Genomic DNA, 25264 nt, shown 5'->3' on the forward strand with positions numbered 1-25264 from the left:
GCAGACGTGGTGCAGGCAACAGGAAGTCAACTGAGACACTGGACAGTATCCTGAGCATAGGAAACTTCAAAACCCACCCCCACAGTGGCACACTTTCTCCAACAAAGTCACATCTCCTAATAGCGCCACTCTCTATAAGTTTATGGGGGTCAATTACATTCAAACTACCACATTCCATTCCCTGGCCCCCATAAGCTTGTAACATATCATAATGAAAAACTCATTTAGTCCAATTCCAGAGTCGTCATAGTCTATAACAACCTCAACCCAGTTTAAAAGTTCAAAGTCTCTTCTGAGATTCATGCAAATCTCCTAACTATAATCACCTGTAAAAATAAAAAAGCAGATCACATACTTCCAACATATAATGGCAGAGAATGCATTACCATCCCAAAATGCAGGGAAGGGCACATAGTGAGGAAAGACTGGACCAAAGCAAGACCAGAAGCCAGGTGAGCAAACTCTGATCTCTGCACCTCCATGTCTGATGTCAGAGCTCTTCGATTCTCTAGCTCCTTTCAGCTCTGTTGACTGCAACACATCTCTCTCTTGGGCTGGTTCCACTCCCTGTTAGCAGCTCCCCTCTGGCATCTCCAACATCTTGGGGTCTCCAAGGCAATCCAAGCTTCAACTTCACAGCTTCATGCAATGGCCTCTCTAGGTCTCCATTTAGGGACACCCCTGACACATGACTGGCCTTATCGTCTTTCTTTAGGCACAGAGGCAAATTCTATTACCCATTTCTTCTATCATTAACTCTAAAGCCAGAACCACGTGGCCGAAGCTGCCAAGTTCTGTGGCTTACTGGGGCTGGAACATGACCCCCTTGTTCAATGACATTTTCACTAGCTTTCTGTCTTTCACTGCCTAAGTTTGGCTGTCTTGAAACTTGCTCTTTAGACCAGGCTGGCCTCAAACTCAGAGATCCGCCTGCCTCTGCCTCCTGTGTGCTGGGATCAAAGATGTGCATCACCACACCCGACTCTACGATTTTCTTTAATTCTTTTTCACAAATTGGAAACTTAACTAGATGAGATCTTGCTCTGAGGTCACCACTCCCTTTACCTAATTTTTTTTCTACTCAGTAAAGCATTTATTTTTTTCCTTTTTTTAAATTTTATTTTCCAGTTTAAATTTAGATAAGAAACAAGGTTGCTCCCTTTACCTAATTTCTTAATCCACTTATCTCCTTGAACACAGGATTTAGCTCCATTCCATTTTCTGGTGCTCTTTTTCTTTTCAAAATTTGCATTTTATAATTTACCCTGTTCACCTTGCTCCTTTTCGTTATAAATCTTCATTAGAGTTAGCACTAATAACCTCACAACAGAGTCTGTACTAGGCTGTTTTGAGATTCTTTTGCCCATAAAATTAATCCAAAACTCCTCATTTTAGCCTCAGGCAGACTCTTCAGGCAAGGGCAAAAGGTAGCCACTTTCTTCACCAAAACATCACAGGAAGGATCTCTAGGTAGCATACTAAAATTCTTCCCATCTGAAACCTCTTGAGTGAGCCCCCAACAGTTCCAGTAACTCTCAGCACCTCTGTCTTCCATGCTCCTAACTAGTATGACTCATTAAGCAGTGCTTAAAGCATCCCACTGCTTTCCTGACCTAAAGCACCAAAGTCCCAATTCCTCCACACACATGGTCAGGCCTGTCACAGCAACACCTCAATCCCTGATACCAACTTCTTAGTTTTGGTTTCTATTTCTGTGAAGACACACCATGACTACAGCAACTCTTATAAAGTAAAACATTTAATTGGGGGCGGCTTGCTTACAGTTTCAGAGGTTCTGTCCATTATCATCATGTCGGGGAGCGTAGCCACGTGCAGGCAGATGTGATAGCTGAGAGTTGTGATATTTTGTTTATGATCTAACAAAGCTTGCCTATAGCCAAGCTACTAGTTAACCACACATACATTAAGCCACTAGTTAGTCACAGAGGACAGGCAGTGGTGCCACTTCTGTAATCCCAGCTCTCAGGAGACAGAGGCAGATGGATCTCTGTGAGTTCAAGGCCACCATGGGCTATGTGAGAGTGAATGAATCTGAAAGAGAAACAGAGCTCACACCTTTAATCCCAGAACTAGACGGAATATAAGGAGCTCAATGATTCAGTGGAGTCTGAGAATTCATGGAGACAGGATTGCCCTTTCGGTCTGAGCTTTTTAAAAATCTATCTCTGGTCTTTTGTTATTTGTGTTACAGAGAGTCCTACATCTTGCAGGTGACAGGAATTCAACTGAGACACTGGGCAGTATCCTCAAAGCCCACCCCCACAGTGACACACTTCCTCCAACGAGGCCACACCTCCTAATAGTGCCCCTCCCTATGAGATTATGGGGGCCAATTACATTTAAACTACCACACTGAAACACCAGCTAAGGACAAAGATTGCTCCTCAAGCTCTCTGAGCCAGCAGGTTTTCACCCCAGCCTCTGACTTCTGAGTCTTTATTGGTAAAAATCATCAGATATAAATTTAGATAAAAACCCACCTCAGTCTAATCAAGATAATCTCACACAATCATGCCCAGGGACTTGTGTCGTGGGTGCTTTTATGTCCTATCAAGGCCACTGGGGTAAAGGGATACTACCCCATCTGTCCCCAGTCCATCTCCCTTTATTGGGGTATACCAGGAGTGAGGAAAAACATGGGTGTAGGACCCAGAAAATTGGTGTGGTCTTTAATGACAGGAACAGGCAACCCTGGTATCTCCAGGGTGTTTGAGGAGACACAGACTTGGGGCTCTTAATTCAGTGGTTAAGAGTGCTTGTTGCTCAACAATGAGGACATGGGACAAGCTGGGTGTAGTCTTGTACACATCTGTAACCCCAGTGCTGTTGGGAGTAGAGTCAGGAGGATCACTGGGGTTTACTGACTGCCAGTCTAGCCGGAAGGGTTTGGAGCTCAGGGAGAAACTCTACCTCAAAGGAATAAAGCAGAGTGCGATAGAGAGGATCACCCAACAGCCCCTCCTGCGCAGACACCGCAGAGGTGAGCATAATGAGGGTTATAACTAGGAACACCTTAGGCACTAGATGACTAGGCATTATGCTTTTGTTAATTCCTGTCCTCCCTTTACCACTTTCAAGTCATTCCTCCTCTTAGGATTCCAGCTGTGAGAGAGACACATGTAGTCAATGCCTTTCTGGACCTCACTTGTTTCATTCATACAACGACCGCCCTTTGGTATGATCTCATTCGTCTTTATGGTGAAGCAATAGTCATGTGTCTATATAAAGTCTGTTACAAAGTGAGTGTAGGGTCAAGCATGGTGGTGTACACCTTTAATCCCAGCACCATGGAGGCAAGCGGGTGATCTTTATGAGTTTGATCTCCCTGGAGTTCTAAGACAGCCAGGGCTGCATAGAGAGACCCTATCTTAAAACAATTAGTGTATAGTATTTGAACAAAACAGTGGGGTTCCATATAACTGTTTCATTTTCCCAGGACCAGGCTGACTTGGAACTAGTGATCCTCCTGCCTCAGCCTCCAGAGTGCTGGGATTGCAGAGGAGTCACCACGCTTGGTGGAGTTCCCCTTCCCTCCCTTTCCTCTTCTTTCCTCTTCCCTCCCTCGTCTCCCCTAACCCCCCCCCCCCGTAGCTCCTCTGCCCTTCTCACCCAGGCCTCCCTGTCGCCCATTCTCTTTCTCTTTTGGGATACCAGGCATTGTTATTTATTTTTAGTGGAGGGTTTGAGAAGCCTCTGCTGGGTCCGTGAGTAGAGCGAACTAGGAGATTGAACAATTGTCCACTTTCTTTTCTTCCTTCTCCTCCTCTTTTTGAGTCATGGTTTCTCTCTGTAACAGCCCTGGCTACCCTGGAACTTGATCTGTAGAGCAGTCTGGCTTTGAACCCACAGAGATCTGCTTGCCTCTGTCTTCTGAGTGCTGGGATTAAAGGAATGCGCCACCACTGCCGACCCAGAACTCCCACTTATGAGGCCTATCTCTGTGGACTTTGTGAAATAAAGCGTGACCCTCCATCTGAACCTCACGTGTCTGGGATATCGACAGGAATTGGAGCACTTTCTGAGCACCTGAGCAGCTATTTCCAAAACAGCCTTGCCCCTAAGCCCATCTCCATGCTGTGGTGATACCTGGTTCTGCCGGCAGATGGCGATAAAGCCCGATCAAAATCAACCAGGGGCCGGTTTACCGAGGAGTTGGGCTTTATGATCAGTGTCCCTATGGAAATGACATTTGGGCATGAAATGACCCTTATTGCTCTTGCATGGTCCCTAACTGCGAGCTAACCTCGGTTCTGCTCTCTGGGGCCTGCCTTCCTCCTGCCATACAAGCGCGGTCTGTGACTCAGCTGGACAGCCTCCTGCTTCAAACCCCATTCTTCAGGACTTGAGGCTAAAACAGGAAACCAGTATACAGACAGTGGGTTTCATTATGAGCTTTGCAGACTGTTTTATTTTTTGCGGTCCAGGGAAGTGAACTCAAGGCTTTCCACACACCAGCTGAGCACTCACCAGCTGAGCACTCACCAGCTGAGCGACACCCAGCCCCATACTGCTTTGCTTCTCTTCCTGCCTAGTACCCTCCCTCCCTCCTTGCCCCCACCGCCCCTGTGGGTCCCAGTGCTTTCCCAACAAGCCTCAGCTTTCAGTCCAGGTGGAGTGTGCTGACTTAAGTATACCCTTCTGTCTGCCCACACCTTTATCCTCCCTCCTTCCCAAGTTTCCTCTCTGTGTTCTCCAGACAGGTTCTCGCTTTGCGGCCCAGATTGGCCTTCAACTCCTGAGCCTCCAGCCTCATCTTCGTCACAGGCGTGCTCCATCAAACCCAGATCCAGTCACTTTCCTAATGTGCTTCATATTAAATTGTAGAAGCTACATGCTCTTGTCAAGTAATTAGTATTTTTATGGTCTTTATCTTAAATTACTATTTATTTATGGTGTGTGTTCGTGCACATGCCATGGTACTTGACAGCTTGTGGGAGTCTGGTCTTCCTTCCAGGGAGGATCGTGGGGCTTGAACTCAAATCATCAGTCTTGGTGGCAAGTGCCTTTCTCCACTCAGCCATCTGGAGCCTATCTCATCTCTGAATTTTGATGTGAATGAATGAAATGCAGGAATCCAAGGGTAAGTTGGCTTGATTCTGATAAACACACTCATCCGAACTGAACTCCCATCAAGCACCTGGTCAAGGAAGCCACGCAGACAGCAGCTGAGCCCACAGAGAGGCCCAGTGACATCATTGCTCTTTAGGGAAACATGGTTAAAGCAATGACATACTGTTGTGCACTTGATAAATGGCTTAAACAAGTAAACAAAAACAGATTCTGCCAGACTCTGTGAAGCATGTAAAGAAAGTCGGTCTCGCACGTGGCTGGTGGGACTGAATGGTCCTGCCCTGCTGTGTATCCCATTGAGAGTTGAACACACCCGTATCACATGTCCCAGCAGCCATTCGCTTGGGCATGCCTCCCAAAGGAATGAAAGCTGATGTTCTCAGAAGCCTGTCTACAATATTCTTTTTTTTTTTCCTTTGGGTTTTTACGAGACAGGGTTTCTCTGTATTGTTTCGGAGGCTATCGGTCCAGCCCGGCCTCGAACTCACAGAGATCCGCCTGCCTCTGCCTCCCGAGTGCTGGGATTAAAGGCGTGCGCCACCACCGCCCGGCCTATCTACAATATTCTTAATGGCTCCATGTGTAATGGTCCACATCTGGAACTATCTTTGATGTGGGGGAAAGTGGGGGTGGGAGGGGACAGGACTATAAACAGGTTACAGTATGTTTAAAAAATATGTGTAGGCTTAAAAAGGGAAAGAAAATGGGCATAGGCAGAAATAGAAAAAATAGTTTATAAATAATAAAAGTCTTTAAAGAGAATAAAATAATATACAAAGGATAAGCCACATAAAGAGGGAAATACATAGAGAGTCAGAAGCCTTGTTGACCTTAAAGTTTTTGATTGATAAGGAGTGAATATTAGCTGCTGAGAGTCATAAGATTATGGAAACCAACCTATATATTTACAAAATGTTCTAACTTTAAAAAATGGTAGTAAAAATATGTTATGTTGGAGAAGAGATTATGCTTTTGTTTTCACCAACAATGAAAGGTTATAGATTCCTTCAAGGTTAATAGAGATCAGGTTTGATCGGGGAAGACCACCACTCCCCCCCCAGAATCCTGGCTACAGACATAAAAAACATAAATCAAGAAAAAAAACTGCAAGACATGACATATATTGTACCCATTCAAGCATAAAACAAAAAATAAGTTCATACTTGTATTAATACAGATATGAAACACAGATTTGAAAGTTTGTATGTTTTCAGAGCAAGGGGACACTAATGAAAATGGGTGGCTCAGATGGTCCAGCCTCTCAGAGTGGCTCTGTTGCAGTTTCCTCAAAGTTCTGCATCCAGAACAGCTTCAAGGCTGCTGCTGAGGTAGTCCAGTCTCACAGACTATTCTAGCCAGGACCGCAGATAAGCTGTGCACTTTCCCATTGCACCAAGACTGGACAACAAATGTTATGGCTAGTTTCCCCAGAATTTGACCATTATCTCAATTGTCTCAAGATCCCCCAAAGATGCCATCGCCTCAGATAACAGGAAGCAGTCTAGAGAACACGACACCCACATTCCCAAAAGGTGGGGTGGGTGGTTTTTGGTCATTTGGTGGATTATGGATCTTTGTCATCATTTAGGGGGGTTGATTATTATAAATTGTTACTGGTCATGATCAGGGAGAAAGCTAAACAAAGGAGATTAGATTCAGAGACCTCTTTCTGAAAGGAAAAGGGAGGGGATATAGTATAGAAATTATGGATGAAAGAGTGGATTGTTGAGTCCACTTTTGAACATTTTACATTGGTATGAATTTTTATATATTGGTACAAATTTAAGGTTATTTTTGTTATACTGTATATATGTTTCTACTCTTGTTTAAGGTATTGTACCTATGCAACTCATTTTAAAAGACTGTAAAATTTTTGTCTTTGAAAGCTATTTATGATATTAAGAAATACAGATTAGTAGTCATCTATAACAATCCTAACTCTCTGGAGGGGAAGGCAAGAAGATCAGGCCAGCCTAAGCTGTGTAGCAAGATCTTGTCATAGACAGACAGAGAGAAGCAAATGTTTTTGTTTCATCTGTGACGATTCTATCAACCGTTAATGTTTATTGCTTACATCTAACTCATCTGAGGTTATGAAAACAGTGTCTGTCTGTCTGTCTGTTTCTGAGACAGGTGTACCATTACCTCCCAGCTCTATACCAGGCCTTAACAAGATAAAGATTTATTTTAATTAAAAAATTTATGTGTGGGGCTGGAAAGATGGCTCAGTGATTAAGAGCACTGACTGCTCTTCTAGAGGACCTGGGTTCAATTCCCTGCACCCACATGGCAGCTCAGGTCCATCTGCAGCTCCAGTCCCAGGGGATCTGATGCTTTCTTCTGACCTCCATGGGTACTAGGTACATATGTGGTACATAGACATACATGCAGGCAAAACACCCAACACATAATAAAATAAAATAAATATGTGTATGGAGTACTACTCAGTGGTAAGACACAATGACATGCTAAAATTTGCAGGCAAATGGGCAGAACTAGAAAAAAAACATCCTGAGCGAGGTAACCCAAAACCAGAAAGATAAATATAGGATATACTCACTCATAAGTGGATACCAAGCATAAATCAAAAGATACCTAGCCTACAAACCATAACCCCAGAAAGCAGATGCAGAAATCCACAACTAACTAATGGGCCAAGCTCCTGGAGTACAGTCAAAGTGAGGGAGGAGCAAAAATATGAACAAAGGAGTCAAGACCATGATGGGGAAACCCACAGAATCAGCTTACCTGAGATAGTGAGAGATCATTGACTCAGGTTTGATAAATGAGGAACCAGAGTAAGACCAAACTAGACTCCATTAATATAGGTGACAATGGTGTGGCTGGGACAATATATGAGGCCACTGGCAGTGTGTCCAAGACCTAATACTAATGTACAAAATGACTTAGTGGAGTCCATTCTATATGGAGAGACACCTTGCCCAGATTCACACAGGGGTGTGGGGGTGGAGAAGTGCCTGGTCCTGCCTCAAGGAGATGATGGGACAGACTTGGTAGACTTCCTAGGGGAGGCCTTACCCTCTCCGTGGAGCAGATGGGAGAAGGGAGGAGTAGAGGGAGTGGGAGGAGAGGAGGGAGGGGGAACTGGGATTGAAATGTAAAAAGTAAATTAATAAACTGCAAAAATATGTGTATGAATGTTTGCCTGCATGCATGCATGTATGTATGTATGTATGTATGCATATATGTATGTATGTACACCATGTACATTTCTGATGTCTGATGAAGCCAGAGAGGGCAATGGATCTCCTGAAACTGGAATTACTGATGGTTGGTAGCTATCATGTTGGTGCTGGGGATTAAACCTGGGTCCTATGCAAGAGCAACCAGTGGTCTTAACCAATGAGTCATTTCTCCAGCCTTCAGGACCCCCTTTTTAAAAAAGACTTAATTCCACATTGTTTTGTCAGCTTTCCCATTTATAGATACTTAGGATGATTCTATATCTTGGCTACTGTGAATAATGTACATGGTTTGTATTTTTTCTAATTTTAAAAAATTTTCATTTGTTTTTTGAGACAGGGTCTTTGTGTAGTCCTAGTCCTGGCTATCCTGGAACTCACTCTGTAGATCAGGCTGGCCTCAAACTCACAGAGATCCACCTGTGTCCACCTCTTGAGTGCTGGGATTAAAGGTGTGTGCCACCACCCCCAGCTGGTTTTTATTTTTATTGAGGCTACATTTCCCCATCTCTGCCAAGTAAACCCTCCTTAAGTTGATTCCTTTGTTCTTTGAAGATTTATTTTTAGCTGTGTGTGTGTATGTATGTACATGTGTGTATATTGTATGTATATTTATATAAGAATCTATATGTATTTGTGTGTGCATATGTGTATGGGTGTGTGTATATGTGTCTGTATGTGTGTGTATGTGCATGCCCATACATGAGTGAGGTGCCAAAGGAGACTGGAGGAGGGCATTGTATTCCTTGGTGCTGGAGTCACAGGTGACTGTGAGACGCCCACATGATTGTTGAGAACTGAACTCGGGTCCTCTGGGAGAGCAGCAAGTGCTTTTAACAGTTGAGTCATCTCTCCAGCTCCTCCTTTGTTCTTTTGATGGGACCCATAATGCTTTTCTCAAGTGCAGCAAAATATTCCAGGTATATTTTGTATATTTGCTTTAAGCCAAGAAGTCGTGACTTCCATGCGACTTTGGGGAATTGGACTCAGAGGTTACAGACATGTGGCCGTTGCAATCAGTGTTCTGGCTGCTCAATATTTCTATGCTTGTTCATTGGACAGGGATGAAAATAGTGTTGCTAGGTGTGGAATGACACTTTGGTATTCTAGAGGCTGAGGCAGGAGGATCAATGAAAGCTTGAGACCATTCTGGGATACATGGTGATTTCCAGGTCAGCCTGGGTTATATATAGCATGAGACTGTCTCAAAGAGCACCTCCCCCAGTTATGAGCTCAAATTGGGATTGGAGAATTCTGACTTAGCCTTACACTTCTTTTCTCTGCCTATGTGACCCAGGAGAACAGTCTGTAGTTCTTGCTGTCCTCAGGCTGTTTCACACACAGTCTGCCCCACAGCTCCCTTTCAAGTCATTGAAAAGAGTTCCAATGTGTGTGGGTGTGGTTAAAGCCACTGGCCCACATACGATTTACCATCTTCATCTCACCTCATTTCCTTTCTCATTTTTTTTGAAAATGGGTCTTATTATGTAACTCATGCTGCTCTCAGATTCACAGTCCTCCTACCCAAGCCTCTTGAGTGCTAGCATTATAAATGTGCGTGACTATGCCTGGCTAATTTGGGTTCTTTAATTTTTAGGGGTTGCTTTCCAAGTTTTGACATATACGTGTATATATGTCATGTCATATATACACGTGTGTGTATTAAAATTTATGTGTGTATGTCTGGGGTGTGTGAGCACGTATGTGTGGGTGCCTGAGAAGCTCAGAGGTGTCAAATCCTTTGGAGCTGGAGTTTCAGGCAGCTGTGAGTCTGACATGATCGCTGGGAACTGAACCTGGGTCTTCTGCAAGAGAAGTATGCACTCTTAGCCACTGAACCATCTCTCTAGATCCTGCTTTTTGTATTAGGTACAAATATTGAAGTGGTCCCCAAATGAACTTTCAAATTTGAGCAACACTGGAGTGGCCTCAATTCACAACTGTCCCCCGTCTACCCACAGACATCCACTGGAGAATTTCTGCCCTTTAAAGCAGGTGTCTCTTGTGGCTTCTCCTCTCTCCCGCTCACTTCTCAATAGTGGGAGATTCTGGGTTGCTCAAGGTCACTGAAGATAGAAACAGGAGACGCCAAAGCCAGAGGCAAGAACATCACGCCTGAGGAACAGGGACATGCCAATGGGCAGAAGCAGTGGGGCAGAGGGGACAAAGCCATCAAGTTATGGCCTAAGGCACCTGTATTTACCGAATTTCAAGTGAGATTAACCAGGATGGAGCAGGAGCTTCCAAGTTAGGGTGAGTCAGTTTGGACAGAATAGTTAGCCATGGTGCGTACTGACTGAGCACTCGGAGTAGGGCTTAAGTGCGTCTTTGCAGTGCTGGGATTAAATCCAGGCTTTCATATGCTTGATGGATACTTTACCTCTGAGCTGCACCCCAGCCCTGACATGGGAGATTGTTTATGTTAACTAACAGAGGGCGGCAGCATTCCTGGTTTGGGATCTGCACTATGGAGGAGCAGAGTTATTGAGTGTACCAGCATGCACACAGGCCTTCTTTCCTTCCTTTCTTTTTTGACTTGGATATGGTTACCTGCTTCAAGTTCCTGCCTTGACTTTCCCATGCTCACAGACTATAACTCCAACTGGAAGCCCTCAAGCGCCCTCCTCCTCAAAGTGTTTTTTTGTTAGGTAGCTTATTAAAACAACAAAATGGAACAAGGACACCATTAATTTCTGTCTTCTGATTTTGTTTTAGTCTTTGGTGGAAGCCATGGGTAGCAGAGCCTCCACCCCTGATAACAACTTCACTGAGGTTTGTATGTGCCAAACTTACCTGGTAATACCAGAGAAACACATGCGGGTGTCTTATATCAACGATATTGCAATAAAGCTTTTCTAAGACTGGAATCCAGGGCTATGCGGTTGTCACATGGACAGAGAAAGGCTGTGTAGTCTGAGATTGCTGAATTCTTGTGAGTGCTAAAATGTTGACATCTCCACTAATGAATGAGTAAATTGATGGCAATGCATGGATAAGTGATTTGTTTTAGGCTGCACAACTGAAAAATGTCAGAGTAATTTGTGTACTGGTCTCACATATTGACCAGCTTCCATTTTGCCAGTACTCTGGCTGGCTGTACAGGGGCCCTTTCCTTAACATCCACGAGAGAGCCTTTCCTTCTTAGCCTTTCTTTCCCATTGCCACAGGGAAAGTCCATCAAATGAGAGTCCCGGAGGGGGTCTGATGCTCGGTACTTGCTGAGCTGGGGCTTGCTCTATCCTGGCATCTAAACTTAAAATTCCATCCCTCTCCAGCACTGTCCTCCGGGGGATTCCTGCAAGAATGATAACACTACACAAACTGGAAGTGACTTAACAGTGTTTATTATCAGTTTGCTGGCAGAACAGTTATGTCTTATTTTAATGTCTGTGGAGGTAGAGAGGAGCCTGACACCCTAGGAGAAAGACCCACTTCCCTGCCCATCTGCTTCCCTGCTGCAGTGGGAGTGCTGGCCACGTCTAAGATGGTCCAGGTCCGGGCTGAGGGACAGCCCTGGAAGAACCCCTCATTGGTTTCATGTGCCTCTTGGTGGAAACAGTACTGCCCAAGCCACGTCTCCCAGTCCTAGAGGTGACAAACTTCACAGGGGAGGCATTTGGGACAATGGCAGAGTTGATACCAAGCAAAGGGCTGGCATCTTGGGCTTCGGAGAGTGCAGCTAAGGCGTGCTTTCTTTGCGTCTTTTCTCTGGAACTCTTTTCACTCTTCAGCATCTCCACGATGTCCTTGTCAGGTATGTGGGGTATTTCATGTCGCAGGTAGCTTTTAATCAGTTCAGTCACTTTGGGGCCAACACAGCATTTTTTGGATTTGCAGGTCTGTATCTCAATTTCCTGGGCAAAGCAGTTGTCTTTGCATTTCCCAAAGCCCATTAAACATCTTTTCATGGCCACAAATGCTACATGGGGGAGGAAGAGAAAGCACTGGGTCAAGGTTAATCATTAGATGATGTTCAGACTGCTGGTGGGAGAGGGTTAGAATGAGAGGAGTTTGTTGACCTTCGGGAACAGTGTTTGATGACGGTGGCGCCTTGGGTGCAGACCTGGAAAGTCACTGTACACTGTGGAGCCCAAAGGAAACCTCTTGTTCAGTCTCCTTTACTTGAGTAACTTTAAAAATCAGAGAGTGGAGGGGCTTGGTGGTGCATGCCTTTAATCCCAGCACTTGGGAGGCAAAGACAGGGAGATTTCTATGAATTTGAGGCCAGTCTGGTTTACATAGTAAGTTCCAGGCTAGCCCTGTTTCAAATTTAAAAACATCCAAGGATGGGCTAGGGAGATAGCTCAGTTGGCAAAGTGCCCTGAAAGCATAAGGAAGTGAGCTCAATACTAAGAATCTATCTCCAAAGACAGGTGTGGTAGTATGTGTGGGGATACAGAGGAGGACAAGTCCCTGGGGTTCACTGGCCAGCCAGCCTAACCTGATTGGTGAGCCTGTCTTAAAAAAACAAGAGGATGAGTCAGGCTACGGTGGTTCGGCCTTTAATCCCAGCACTAGGGAGGTAGAGGCAGGTGGATCTCTGTGAGTTTGAGGCCAGCCTGGTCTATGTAGAGTTACAGGCCAGCCAGGGCTACACAGAGAAGCCTTGTCTTAAGAAGAACACAAAACAACAAAAACAAGGTGAATGTAATCTGAGGATACCACACACACACACACACACACACACACACACACACTTGCATGCACACAGCATGCACACCAAGGCTATAAAGAGAAAGGAAAGGTATAAAGCCCAAGTACTCCATTTCAGAATCTCCCTCCCTCCCTCCCTCCCTTCTCCCTCCCTCCCTTTCTCCCTCCCTCCCTCTCTCCCTCCCCTTCCTTTCTGTTTGGTGATACAGGGCTTTGGGGCAATCACTTTCCCTCTGAGCTACATCTCCAGCCCTAAGACAGCGTTACTCTGACTTCCTATCTTGCATCATCTACACCAGCAGAGCCTTCCATCCCCCTCTATAATCCTACAAAATACCAATGTCAACTAAACCTGCCATACACCTAATCCAGGAAAGAATTACAATTACTATTTAACATATGCTAGCTGTGTACATTAGTGAATTCAGCGTGAGATTTCAGCACGTGCATTCAGTGTGTGCTGATCAAAGCAAGCCTTCCCCTGTCCAAGCAAGGGGCAGTCAGTGGTATATTCAGATTCACTGTTTCTTTTAGCTTCCACATGAGATGGTATTCAGTACTCTTCTCTCTGTGTGGTCACGGAGAAGAACGAAATGATAATTTGCAAGAAAATAAGTGGAATGGAGGGACTTATATTAAGTAAGATAAACCAAGAAAGAATTTTAAAACAAAATTAATAGGGCTTTGACCTTCCTGTCAATCGCTGGACCTGTTGTTCCTGGGACTTGGCATTCTGTCGCTCACTGCATGTAGATACTCTGTCCATCAGAGGTCTTTGCTACTGTAGCTTCTCTGTTATTATCTCTAGCTCAGTTCCCCACTGGTCTTCCTCTTCATCTGTGGAAAGTCCCATCCCAATGTCTCACTGTTTTCCCTCAATTAAGAGAACTTTTCTTCCTCTATTACCCACCTTATCAATTTTATGTATATCGGAAGTGATTTATTTAGCATCAGATAATTTCCAAAGATTATAGCGCCCATAACAACCTGCACAAGATTGTCTACCAACATCCTTCTGCTCTCCCTGAGAATCTTTAGGTGGCTGAAGAATGGCTGAAGAATGGCTGAAGAAAGAGAGAGATTTTCTTCTATGGTGTAGCCACTGATAAGTTGCCCATACTCCTATAAATAGCCCATGGCCCATCCTTCTGAAAGCAAACCTAATAAAACTCACTGTGACACCAAAAAAAAAAAAAAAAGAAGAAAGGGGACTTTAGGGAGCAGAGAGGAGTGGGGATAAGCAGGAGTGGGAGGGGTAAAAGAGGGTAGGGAGTGGATATGGTAAAATACCCTACATACATATGAAGTCACAATGGAATCCAATTATTATATATAATGAATATGTTAATAAAACATGGTTTCAAAGGCTATTTTCACATATGTATTTGTTTTGTTATTCTCATACATCTTTACATTGTTCTTTCTCCCAAGGGGCACAAAACACAAACATTTTAGGACTAGAAACAGTCGCATTGATTTGTCCATTACACTGCTGTCAGTTTTGAAGCTCGACATGTTTAAGTGGCTTGCCTGTCTATGAAAACATTACAAACATTTTTGACTGTTTCCTTTGACTCATTATGATTACTCCAAGTAGCTGGGTGTTTCTTGTTCACAGAAACAAGCCTCCATCTTTTTCCTTCCTTTTCAAGGCTCTGTCCTGTCATGTGCTATCATGTGTCCCCAGACACCCTCGTGGTAGTCGGAAGGTTTCCAGGAAGAAAGAGACTGAGAGAAATCATAAAACTCCGGAAAAGCTGACATGGAGACATAGACCTGCTTATTAAATCCTGAGAAGGTTTTAGAACACAGAGGCTGGGATTTCATCCTTTGTACACAGAAATCTGTGCCCACTGAACCTTTGCGTGAAGAGATGGTTTTGAATGGGGCTGGGGAGAAAGCTCAGGGGGTAAAACACTTGGTGTGCAAGCATGAGGACCCAAGTCCTGCTCTGTAAAGTCCATGTAAATCCAGATGCAGTGGTGCAGGCCTCTGGAATCCCAGTGTCCTACAGTGCAACAGGAGGTGGAGACAGGAGAATTCTCAGACGCCTATGGGCCAGCTAGCTGGTGCACACAGTGACAACCAAAGACCCCTGTCTCAAACAAGACTGACACCGATGTCCTCTACATTCATGAGCCTGTATATTCTCTCTCTCTCACACACACACCACACCGTATTAGTGCCCCCCATACCACACTGTATTAGCCTCTCTCTCTCTCTCTCTCTCTCTCTCTCTCTCTCTCTCTCTCTCTCTCTCTCTCTCTCTCTCACACACACACACACACACACACACACGCACACAGATTTTAGAAATATAAGGATGATTAAGTCAGAAATAGTACTCACATACATACAAACACAGAGTAGGAGAGCTGCATAATATGCCAGACAGTTTCTGAATATACAAACAACACCACACTCTCCTTGTGACTCCTTGGCATCTCCATCAGACACAGTCTAGGGGCTGGGTCAGCTTTCTAGCATCTCTTTTGGGCATGTCCTCTTTCAGCATCTCTTAGGGGTCCTAGCACCATGGGCAGCCCAGTCCTGCTTCCTCACATCAACCACCCCCAAACCTAGGAACCGACTTTACCTGATTTCACCTGATACTGCAGCATGAGGCTGGCAACGAGAGGAAAAAGGAGCTTCATGGCTGGGTGGTAGCAGCGAAGCCTTGGACCTGGGTTGGTGTTCTTGAGCTCTGGCCTTTATTGGACTCTTATGGCCTTGGGCCATGAGCAGTGAAGTGCAGCTAAAACAGGTCTGCATGCTGCTCAGAGGAGCTGAATTTTCTCTGATTCTACTTGATAAGTTTGTCAGCAAATGTGTATTTGTTGCTACTCTTTGTGTTGGGAACACAATATATCTAAGACAAGAAAGAAAGGATGCTCTTCATACTACTTGTTCTTTTATTTGAAAGGTTTTGGTTTTCTTTTTAACCATACATGTATGTGTCTGTGGGCATGTGCAGGTACATGTGCATGAGTGCAGTGGCCTCAGAGGCCGGGAGAGGACATTGGATCCTCTGGAGCTCACTTTAAAAGTGGGTGTGAGTTGTGGGTGCTGGGAACAGATCTCCTGTTCTCTGCAGCACAGAATGAGCTCTTAACCATTGAGCTGTCTCTCCAGCTCCACACTTCCTGCTATTAACACCGGGACAGGGCAAGTGTAGCTTTATCCGGAGCTCCAGAGAGAGGAAGCAGGCTGGAGAGGAGATGGACCTAGGCACTTCAAATAGGGAGCTCTGCTTTTCAAGTCTAGGCCTGCAGATGTTTGTGGAAGGACACAGTTGCTTCCACAGCTAATGTGTGGAAGGCCACACATTCCCCAGGAGCTGAATGTTAGATGATTGCTATGATTAAGATTACGCATTACTCATTGTCTGAGCATTGTTTAGACAGCAACAAATGCGAATCACTGACTTCTTAGATTTGACTGCATCTTCCATATTTGAAAGGAGCCCGATCTGGCTATTGGCAAGACCCAATTTTCCACTCTCAGTCTCATAACTCAGTTTCTTCTGTTCAAAATACTTACCACAAAGTTCATTTCTTCTACAAAAAGTATGCAATTAGGACTAGAGAGATGGCTCAGAGGTTACAAACGAATACTGCTCTTCCAGAGGACTCAGGTACAAATCTCAGCATCCACATGGCAACTCACAACTGTCTGTAACTCCAGTTCCATGGCATCCAACACCATCTTTCTGGCCTCTGCGGGCACCAGGCACACATGTGGTATACAGATACACATGGAGACAAGACACCCATACACATATAATAAATAAATCTTGGAAAACAATCACTTGATTAATTTTTTCTTGTATTTATTTATTTTCGAGACAGTTTCTCTATGTACCTCCAGCCCTCTTGGAATTAGCTTTGTAGACCAGGCTGGCCTTGAACTCACAGAAATCTGCCTGCCGCTGCCTCCTGAGTGCTGGGATTAAAGACTTGCACCACTGGCTTCTTAACACAAAAGCAACAATGGTTACACAGAAGGAGCTCTTCCTCCCTTTCTCCTTCCTTCCCTCCTTCCCCTCCACTCTCTTCCCCTCCACTCTCTTCCCCTCCTTCCCCTCCCCTCTCCGTCCTTCCTTTCTTCCTTCCAGTTTGTGTGTGTGACTCTTGTGTACATGTGTGTGCAGATGTGTGTGCATGTGGATGGAGGTTATAGGTGCTGTGTAGGGGTTTCACACTGACCTGGAACTTACCAAGTAGGCTAGCTATGCAGAGAGCTCCAGACATCTCTCTGCCTTCCTCAAAATTATAAGTGCAGTTCACCATACTTAGCTTTTTTAAAAAACGTGGGCTCTGGGCATTAAATTTGGGTCCTCATGCTTGCAAGGTAAACATTAAACCAATTGAGCTATCTCTCTCCACTCCCCCAAAGGGCTCTTTCTGTCCCCGTTGACCTTTGAGTGGTATGGTCAGTGAGCACCAGGTAGGGTTACTCATGAGATGTGCTGAAACAAATCCTGTTGCTTCAGTGTGCTTCAGCATTCCTCCTGGGCCTCAGACCCCAGGGAGCAGGCCTCACTGATGTGTGCTTAGGAAAGACATGATCAGGACGCATGCAGACCCTCTAGACTCACCATCACAGCGTCACCGCTGCAGAAGAAATGTCTCTACAGCACAGAGATTTCAAAAACCATTATCATTTATTAATCTCTTCATCATTTCTTATTTTCTTCATGAGTTTTTACCTGTTGACAGTATAGGTGGGCTGAGCAGGGGGTCAACCCTGTGATCATGGTCTGTGGCATTGGCATGGAAGACTCACAGCCTGAAGCCTGGCATCTCCTGGAAATCCACTCGCTTCAATCCTAGCTGTGATGTGATACAGGCTGTGAGCTAGAGGCCATTCTGTCTCCATCAGCCATGTTTACACTGGACCTTACACTGTGGCCCAAGAGTCCTCCTAGCACGGTGGACAGAGACAGAAGGAACACCGCAACAGAAGCCACTCCCAGTTTCTTCTACTGCCTTGGTCATTGTGGTTACAAAGATCAAGGTTCAAGGAGAAGGAACGCTGACGTCACTCCCCCTTCTGTGTTATTTTTAAAAATAGTATTTTTTCTTTGAAAGTTTCATATGTTTATACAGTGCATATTAATCATATCCATTCATTAACCACTACCCCTCTAGCTCCCCCTAGTTCCCTCATCCCATCTCCCTCCCAACTTCACATCTTTTATTTTTAACTTGTGTTGACATCACTTCTTTTCATTTTTGATTTTATGTAATGTGTGTTTTGCCTGCACCCATATTGTGTACCTCATGTATAGCTGGTGCCTGCAGAGGTCGTAAGAGAGCATCAGGTCCCCCAGAACTGGAGTTACAGATGGTTTCGAGCTGCAATGTAGGTTCTGGGAATTGAACTAGAGACCTCTACAAGAGCAGCCACTGCTCTTAGCCACTGAATTAGCTTTCCAGCCCCTTGACTCCAATTTTTTGAAAATGTTCTCTCTACATAGGCCTGACTGTTTAGGAACTCACTATCCACATTAGGTCAGCCTCAAACTCACAGAGATCCACCTGCCTCTGCCTCCCAAATACTGGGATCCAAGGGTTTTACCACCACATGGATAAATCTGCTTTTGTTTGTTTAGTTTTGCCTTTTGAAACAGGGTCTCATTATGTATCTCTGGCTGTTCTGGAACTTTATTTTTTAATGTGGGCTCTGGAGATTTGAACTTAGGTTCTCATGCTTGCACATCAAGTGCTCTTACCCCCAACCCAGCCTGCCAGCCCTTGGTACCATTTCTTAATGGTGTAATATCAACTACACACTGTAATGTAAGAGCACTGATAACAAATACTCCCAACTATTTTTTGTTTTGAAATGACAAATCTGCTTTGTTAATTTTTGAGAAAATTTCTGCCAAGTATCCAAGTCTGGGAAAGCAGCATGTTAGCGATTTTCAGTAAAACTGATGTTTCATAAGATGTGGATAGTTTGGGTTGGGGAGATGGCAAAGTGCTTCCTGTGCAAATATGGGGGCCTGAGTTTGATCCCCATCACTGAATGTGGGTGGCATGTGCTTGTAATCCCAGCACTGGGGACGGGTGGGATATAGGAGGATCCAGAGTCCCCATTGGCCAGTCAGCCTAGCCTAATTGGTAAGCCCTGGCTTCAAGGGTCTCTGTGGCCTTCAGTAAGAATACACATCAGTGTGAAACTCAGTAGCCGGTATTGGTTCAAACTTCAAAAGTCTGACCCCTAGTGGTTTATTTTAGGTTTACTTAAGCACAGCAAAACTATTCTTGTGTTGATTAACTCAATCCCACATGTGGTGGTTTGAAAGACAATGTTCCTAAAGAGAGTGGCACTATTAGAGGGTGTGGCCTTGTTGCAGTAGGTGTGATCTTGTTGGAGGAAGTGTGTCACTGTGGAGGTGGGCTTCTAGGTCTCATGTATGCTCAAGCCATAACCAGTGAGACAGTCTATTTCCTGTTGCTTGCATATCAAGATGTAGCCAGCACCACGTCTGCCTGCATGCTGCCGTGCTTCCCGATGATGGTGGGCTGAATCTCTGAAACTGTAAGCCACCCCAATTGCATGTTTTTTCTTTATAAGAGTTGCCATGGTCATGGTGCCTCTTCACAGCAATAGTCACCCTAACTAGGACACCCACATGCACAACAAAGCATACCTAAATCTCTTTGAGGAACAAAGTAAGCTAGATACAGATCAGACACGACTTTTTGTGTAGCACATGTGGCACTTTCTATCAAGATAGGTTGTATAGATTGCCTGGTTTATAGAAAAGCAGGTTTATGAGAAGAGTCTGGAGCAGGGTCCAGTGCTGAAAAGTCTCCAGTCCCACAGTTGCACAAAAGTCAGCAAGTTAAAAAGCACATCAGGGCAGAAAACAGGTCTTGTATTCCTTCCTTGAAGGAATGACCCTGTGTGTTTAACATTCCGGTTCCCCTAGTGCATTTCTGTGAGCACGAAGACATCCATGCTCCATACATCTCCCCACTGCTTGTGTTGTAAAGAGAAAATTGTGGCTTCAATAGAGGTCAAAGTTACTGTGTTGTTTGCATGATTAGTTAATATAGGCAAGCAAAGCAGAGTTATAAGAATAGCTAGCTAGCAGAGATCCAAGGAAAGGGGAAAGCCATTTTAGCCATGATGTGTATTCAAAGGTCACCCTGAGGAATTTTGTTTTCTCCTTATGCAGATGATCAATTTGGCTATCCATAGTATGAGAGAACTCTGACACAGTAAAGCAACACAAGCCAGAAAACTGTTGATAGCCAAGATTATGCTTGAGCAACAAATAATTTACTTTATTTGTAAAACTTCGGTTCTCAATTCCCATCTCTTGGTTAACTTCTGCTAATATTTTTGCTCTAATATTAGTAGTTTTGCTAATCTTACAGGCCATTTTTGAAATTTCTTTGTATTCCAGAAATCACTCTTAGGATTGGTAATAAAAAACCCATTGTGGTGGCAACCATTATAGTGTAGATACTAAAAATTATCACAGTCCCATGGAAACCTTTATAACCTGCAGGAAGAGAGGTGTAAACATTTTCACACACAATAAAAGGTCCATCCAAAGGCAGCTGTTTAGCAGAGAGAAGGACATGACTAGAAAAGTAATTACAATAAGGAGGGATAGAAGTATATCTGAAGCATAAATAATGTCATAAAAAAGCATCATTTACAGGAATATCAGGGGAAACTGTCGGTGGCTGTTTTTACTCTTTATTCTTTTCTCTTTGGGGGCCTCACCACCCAGCTCCCAAATAGATCACACAGAGTCTTATTCTCTCTTATGAATGACCAGCCTTAGCTTGGCTTCTTCTAGTCAGCTTTTCTTAAATTATCCCAGCTACCTTTTGCCTCTGGGCTTTTCCCTTTTCTTCTGTAATCTTTCACTCTTCATGGCTGGCTGTATGGCTGGCCCCTTTTCTTATTCCTTGATCTCTCTTGCTTTTTGATCGTTCTTTTTCTCCTATTTATTCTGCCAACTCCTCCTATCCTTTCTCCTGCCTTGCTATGAGCTGCTCTGTTCTTCATTAAACCAGTGTGTTTTTTTTTAAATTTTATTTTCCAGTTTAAATTTAGATAAGAAACAAGGTTGCTTCACAAGTCAGTTCCAGGTCCCTCTCCCATTCCCTCCCTTCCTCCCGAGCCCTCCACCCCCCCCCCCGTTATCCCCTCATTTCTCCAGGGAGGGTGAGGCCCTCCATGGGGGTGTGCATAGTCTGTCATTTCATATAGGGCAGGGCCTAGACCCTTCCCCAAGAGTTCGGGGTGAGAGTGCACCTCACATTGTTCTATGGGAGTCCAAAGTCCGTGTGTATACTTGGGATGGGTACTGATCTGCTGCCCAAGGCTCAATAGATTCCCTAGGCCTCCTCACTGACACCCAGATTCAGGGGGTCTTGATCAGTCCCATGCTGGCTTCCCAGGCTGATGCCTGGGATTCAAGAGTTAACCTTTGTCTGGTCAGCTGCTTCTGGGGGTTAAACCAGCCCAGTCTTAATCCCTTTGATCATCAGTCCTCCCTCTCTGTTACTGGCTTTCTTGAGTTCGGCTCAGTACTTAACCAAGGGAGTCTGCCTCTTCTTCGATCAGCCACTAAATAAAGTTTCTGTTTCCCTGACTCTCTGGCCATAGGATTGTAGGCTGGCACTCCCCAGATCTATGTCTAAAATCCATATATGAGAGAGTACATGCCATGTTTCTCTTTTTGTGACTGGGTTACCTCACTAAGGATGGTTTCTTCTAGTGTCATCCATTTGCCTGCGAATCTCATGATTCCATTATTTTTTTCTGCTGAATAGTACTCCATTGTGTAGATGTACCACATTTTCTCTATCCACTCTTCAGGTGAGGGACATCTAGGTTGCTTCCAAGTTCTGGCAATTACAAATAAAGCTGCTATGAACATAGTGGAACAGACATCTTTGTTGTATGAATGGGCATCTTTTGGATATATGCCTAAGAGTGGAGTTGCTGGGTCTTGTGGTAGGTTTATTCCCATTTTTCTGAGGAATCTCCATACTGATTTCCAAAGTGGCTGAACCAGTTGGCACTCCCACCAGCAATGGAGGAGTGTCCCCCTTTCACCACATCCTCTCCAGCATAAATTGTCATTGGTGTTTTTGATTTTAGCCCTTCTGACAGGAGTGAGATGGTATCTCAGAGTTGTTTTGATTTGCATTTCCCGGATGGCTAAGGGTGTTGAGCACTTTCTCAAGTGCCTCTCAGCCATTTTAGACTCCTCTATTGAAAACTCTCTATTTAGTTCTGCAGCCCACTTTTTAATAGGGTCCTTTGGTGTTTTGGAGACTTGCTTCTTGAGTTCTTTGTAAATTTTGGAGATCAACCCTCTGTCGGATGTGGGATTAGTGAATATTTTTTCCCATTCTGTGGCCTTCCTTTTTGTCTTGCTGACTGTGTCCTTTGCTTTACAGAAGCTTCTCAGTTTCAGTGTGTGTTTTAAACAAGCAAAGTAACAGCTTCACAGAGTTAAACAGATGCAACATAAACGATGTAACACATCTTTGCATCATTAAAACAAATGTTCCACAGCATAAACAATTGTAACCCATCTTAAAATAACATTTCACATCAGGAAACCCGGTGAATATGAGTGTGGGCGAACTCTACTTTGTCCTCTGTTATTTGTGTATAATTTATATGAGTAACTCCTATACCATATAATTTCTTTTTAAGAGCCCCAGAATAGATGAGTCTCCTCTGATATAAATCGGTTGTCCTCATTTACTGCTTTGTGTTAAATGAAGCCAGAAATTATTTTATAAACTATTGGCAACAGTTAGCACTGGTTTAGATACAATAAAATCAAATTTAGTGAGCAATACATTAGATATTCCTTTGTAACTTGGATAGATAAAAGACCAAATGTAACACAATAAATAAAAGACCCAGAGGCTGATATTGGGGTTTAAAATTCAAACTGAAGAACAGAAAAGCCAAGTGGCCGTCCACTAGCTCTTACCTCTACTTCAGGCTGAATGGACTGATCCTGTTGCCTCTTGCCAGCGTGGCTGGGGAATCCTGAGACTTCAGTGCCTTCCTATGCTCAGTATGTGTGGAGAATGAATCCTGATACTGACTACTGAAGACTCTGCTCCTATGGTTTATACCTCTCCAGTGCTGGGATTAAATGTGTGAGCGCTGCTACTCTTTTAGACTAATCCAATCTCTTGGATCCCTGGGTGGCCTTGAACTTAATCCCCAGTCCTAGGATTTAAGGTGTGTGCCACCACCTCCTAGCCTCTGGCTGCTGGGATTAAATGTGTGTGCCTGGCTTCTGTGGCTTGTGGCTAACTTTGCTTTCTGAATCCTCAGGCAAGCTTTAATAAATCATAAATTGTCACCACATCCCTTTCTTCACCTTTATGCAACTATACTTTCCCCTATCAGAGCTTTCTAAGAGTACTTAATTATGCTAAAATCTAGTATAGCATTTGGATTGATCAGTTAGATTAGTCTAACCAAAGTATTCTTCATTCATGTGACTAAATATTCGTCTATCGTTTGTTCAGACAACTGGTTCCAAAGTATAAAAACAATCTTTAGCATGGTAAAACAGCATCATGCTGTTTCCTACTACAGGCATGCCTTTCATTCCTCCTGCTAAAAAGCATTTGGATTCTGCACTAACAAGCTGAGAATTAACACGTCATATAGTCAATAAACGTAACAGCATCGTTTTGGGGTCAGTAGTTGTGGTGGTCTGAATAAAAATGGCCCCCACAGATTCATATATTTGAATGTTTAGGCACCAGGGAGTGGCACTATTTGAAAGGATTAGAAGGATTAAGAGAGAGTGTGTCACTGGTGGTGGGTTTCGAGGTTTCAAAAGCTCATACCAGCCCCAGGTGTTCTCTCTCATTGCCTAGAAATCAGGATGTAGCTCTTAACTACTGTTCCAGCACCTGCCTGCGTGCTGTTACGCTCCCCACCATGATGGTAATGGACTAAGCATCTGACTGTAAACAAGCCCCTAGTTAAATGCTTTCTCTTATAATAGTTGCCTTGGTCATGGCGTCTCTTCACAGCAATAGACCAGAGACTGAGACAGTAGTATTGTGTCCTTGTTGTCTCTCCAAGGTCTCAGCTTGATGAGTTAAAGTCTTGATATCTCCCTAAGTTATTGGCTTATTCTTCCTCTTGGGACATCTGCTCCTGATGGGTTGTCTATCTATGGACACTTTGCTTGTCTGGTAGTCTCAGGGATGTTGTACTGGTTGGAATCAGTGGAGTAAGAGACATCTGTGACTTTGTTCATTTTCTGGAAAGACACAAGCATAAGTTCTCCTTGACATTAGAAGAACATTTGGCCCCTTCCTATTAGTTTCTAGATCTTTCCATTTAACATATGTTTTAGGCTGTATCTCTTTAGGGAAAAATGTATTTGGGCAGCAGAAGAAAGCATTATCCTTTAAACTGAAAAAAAAATTTAAAGTAAGCACGACCTAGTATGCGGGACTTAGGTGGGTGTATATACCCACATTTTATTTTTTAAAATTTCTGTTTAAGTATTTGATGGTGTCATTCCACAATAGCTTGAAATTGTGAATTGTAAGGGATTCCAGTAACATTATTAATATTCCATAAATTGCAAAATACCTTAAAGTGTTTGCTAGTATAAACAGGATTATAATCAGGTTTTGGTTGTAATGGGAATCCTAGAAAGAAGATGTATAATAAATGATTAATGGCATTGGAGGGAGTTTTGCCCTTGTGAGAAGAAGCAAAAGTCATAGGAGAAACAGTATCAACTGTTACATGAATGTATTTTAAGCTTCCACATTCTGAGATATGAATAATATATCCGCTGAATGGTGTTATATTTAATTTTGCCAGCAGAGGGCAATGGTGTGAAAAAACAAGGACATGGGGGGGGCACAATATTTGTCCTGCCTGTTCAGACATATGAGAATAGTATTTGTAATGATTTTGCATTTTGATTAAGAAGTCCATAAGATTTTTGGGTGACCTGAAAAAAAAAGTATTAGGGATGAGGAGGAGGCCAGCCCATCATCGTGATCATTGTAGATGCTAATATTGTGGCAAATTAGAATGATCTTGAGTATGAGTTATGAAAAAGGTTGAGTTTGTTGTCATAAGCCAGGCGATGGTGGCACATGCCTTTAATCCCAGCACTCGGGAGGCAGAGGCAGGTGGATCTCTGTGAGTTTGAGGCTGGGCTGGACCAACAGCCTCTAAAAAACACTGTTTTGTAAAAAAAAAAAAAAAAAAAAAAAAGGTTGAGTTTGTTGTCAAATAGATGTCTGAAGCAGGAAAAAAGAATTATGAAACAT

At 43.8% G+C, this 25264-nt stretch overlaps 1 protein-coding gene across 1 annotated transcript; it reads right to left on the bottom strand.

The window, feature by feature from the left end:
- Positions 1 to 11623: 11623 nt before the first annotated feature.
- Defb129 (defensin beta 129) lies at positions 11624 to 15619 on the bottom strand. The gene is made up of 2 exons (XM_040746494.1): positions 15544 to 15619; positions 11624 to 12213 (listed from the first exon to the last, which is right to left on the bottom strand). Exons 1-2 carry the CDS (start codon positions 15599 to 15601, stop codon positions 11774 to 11776), a joined length of 498 nt encoding a protein of 165 aa, XP_040602428.1. The 5' UTR covers positions 15602 to 15619; the 3' UTR covers positions 11624 to 11773.
- Positions 15620 to 25264: the final 9645 nt, after the last annotated feature.

The sequence above is a fragment of the Mesocricetus auratus genome, unplaced genomic scaffold (assembly GCF_017639785.1).
Source record: "Mesocricetus auratus isolate SY011 unplaced genomic scaffold, BCM_Maur_2.0 Super-Scaffold_100004, whole genome shotgun sequence".
NCBI lineage: Eukaryota > Metazoa > Chordata > Mammalia > Rodentia > Cricetidae > Mesocricetus > Mesocricetus auratus.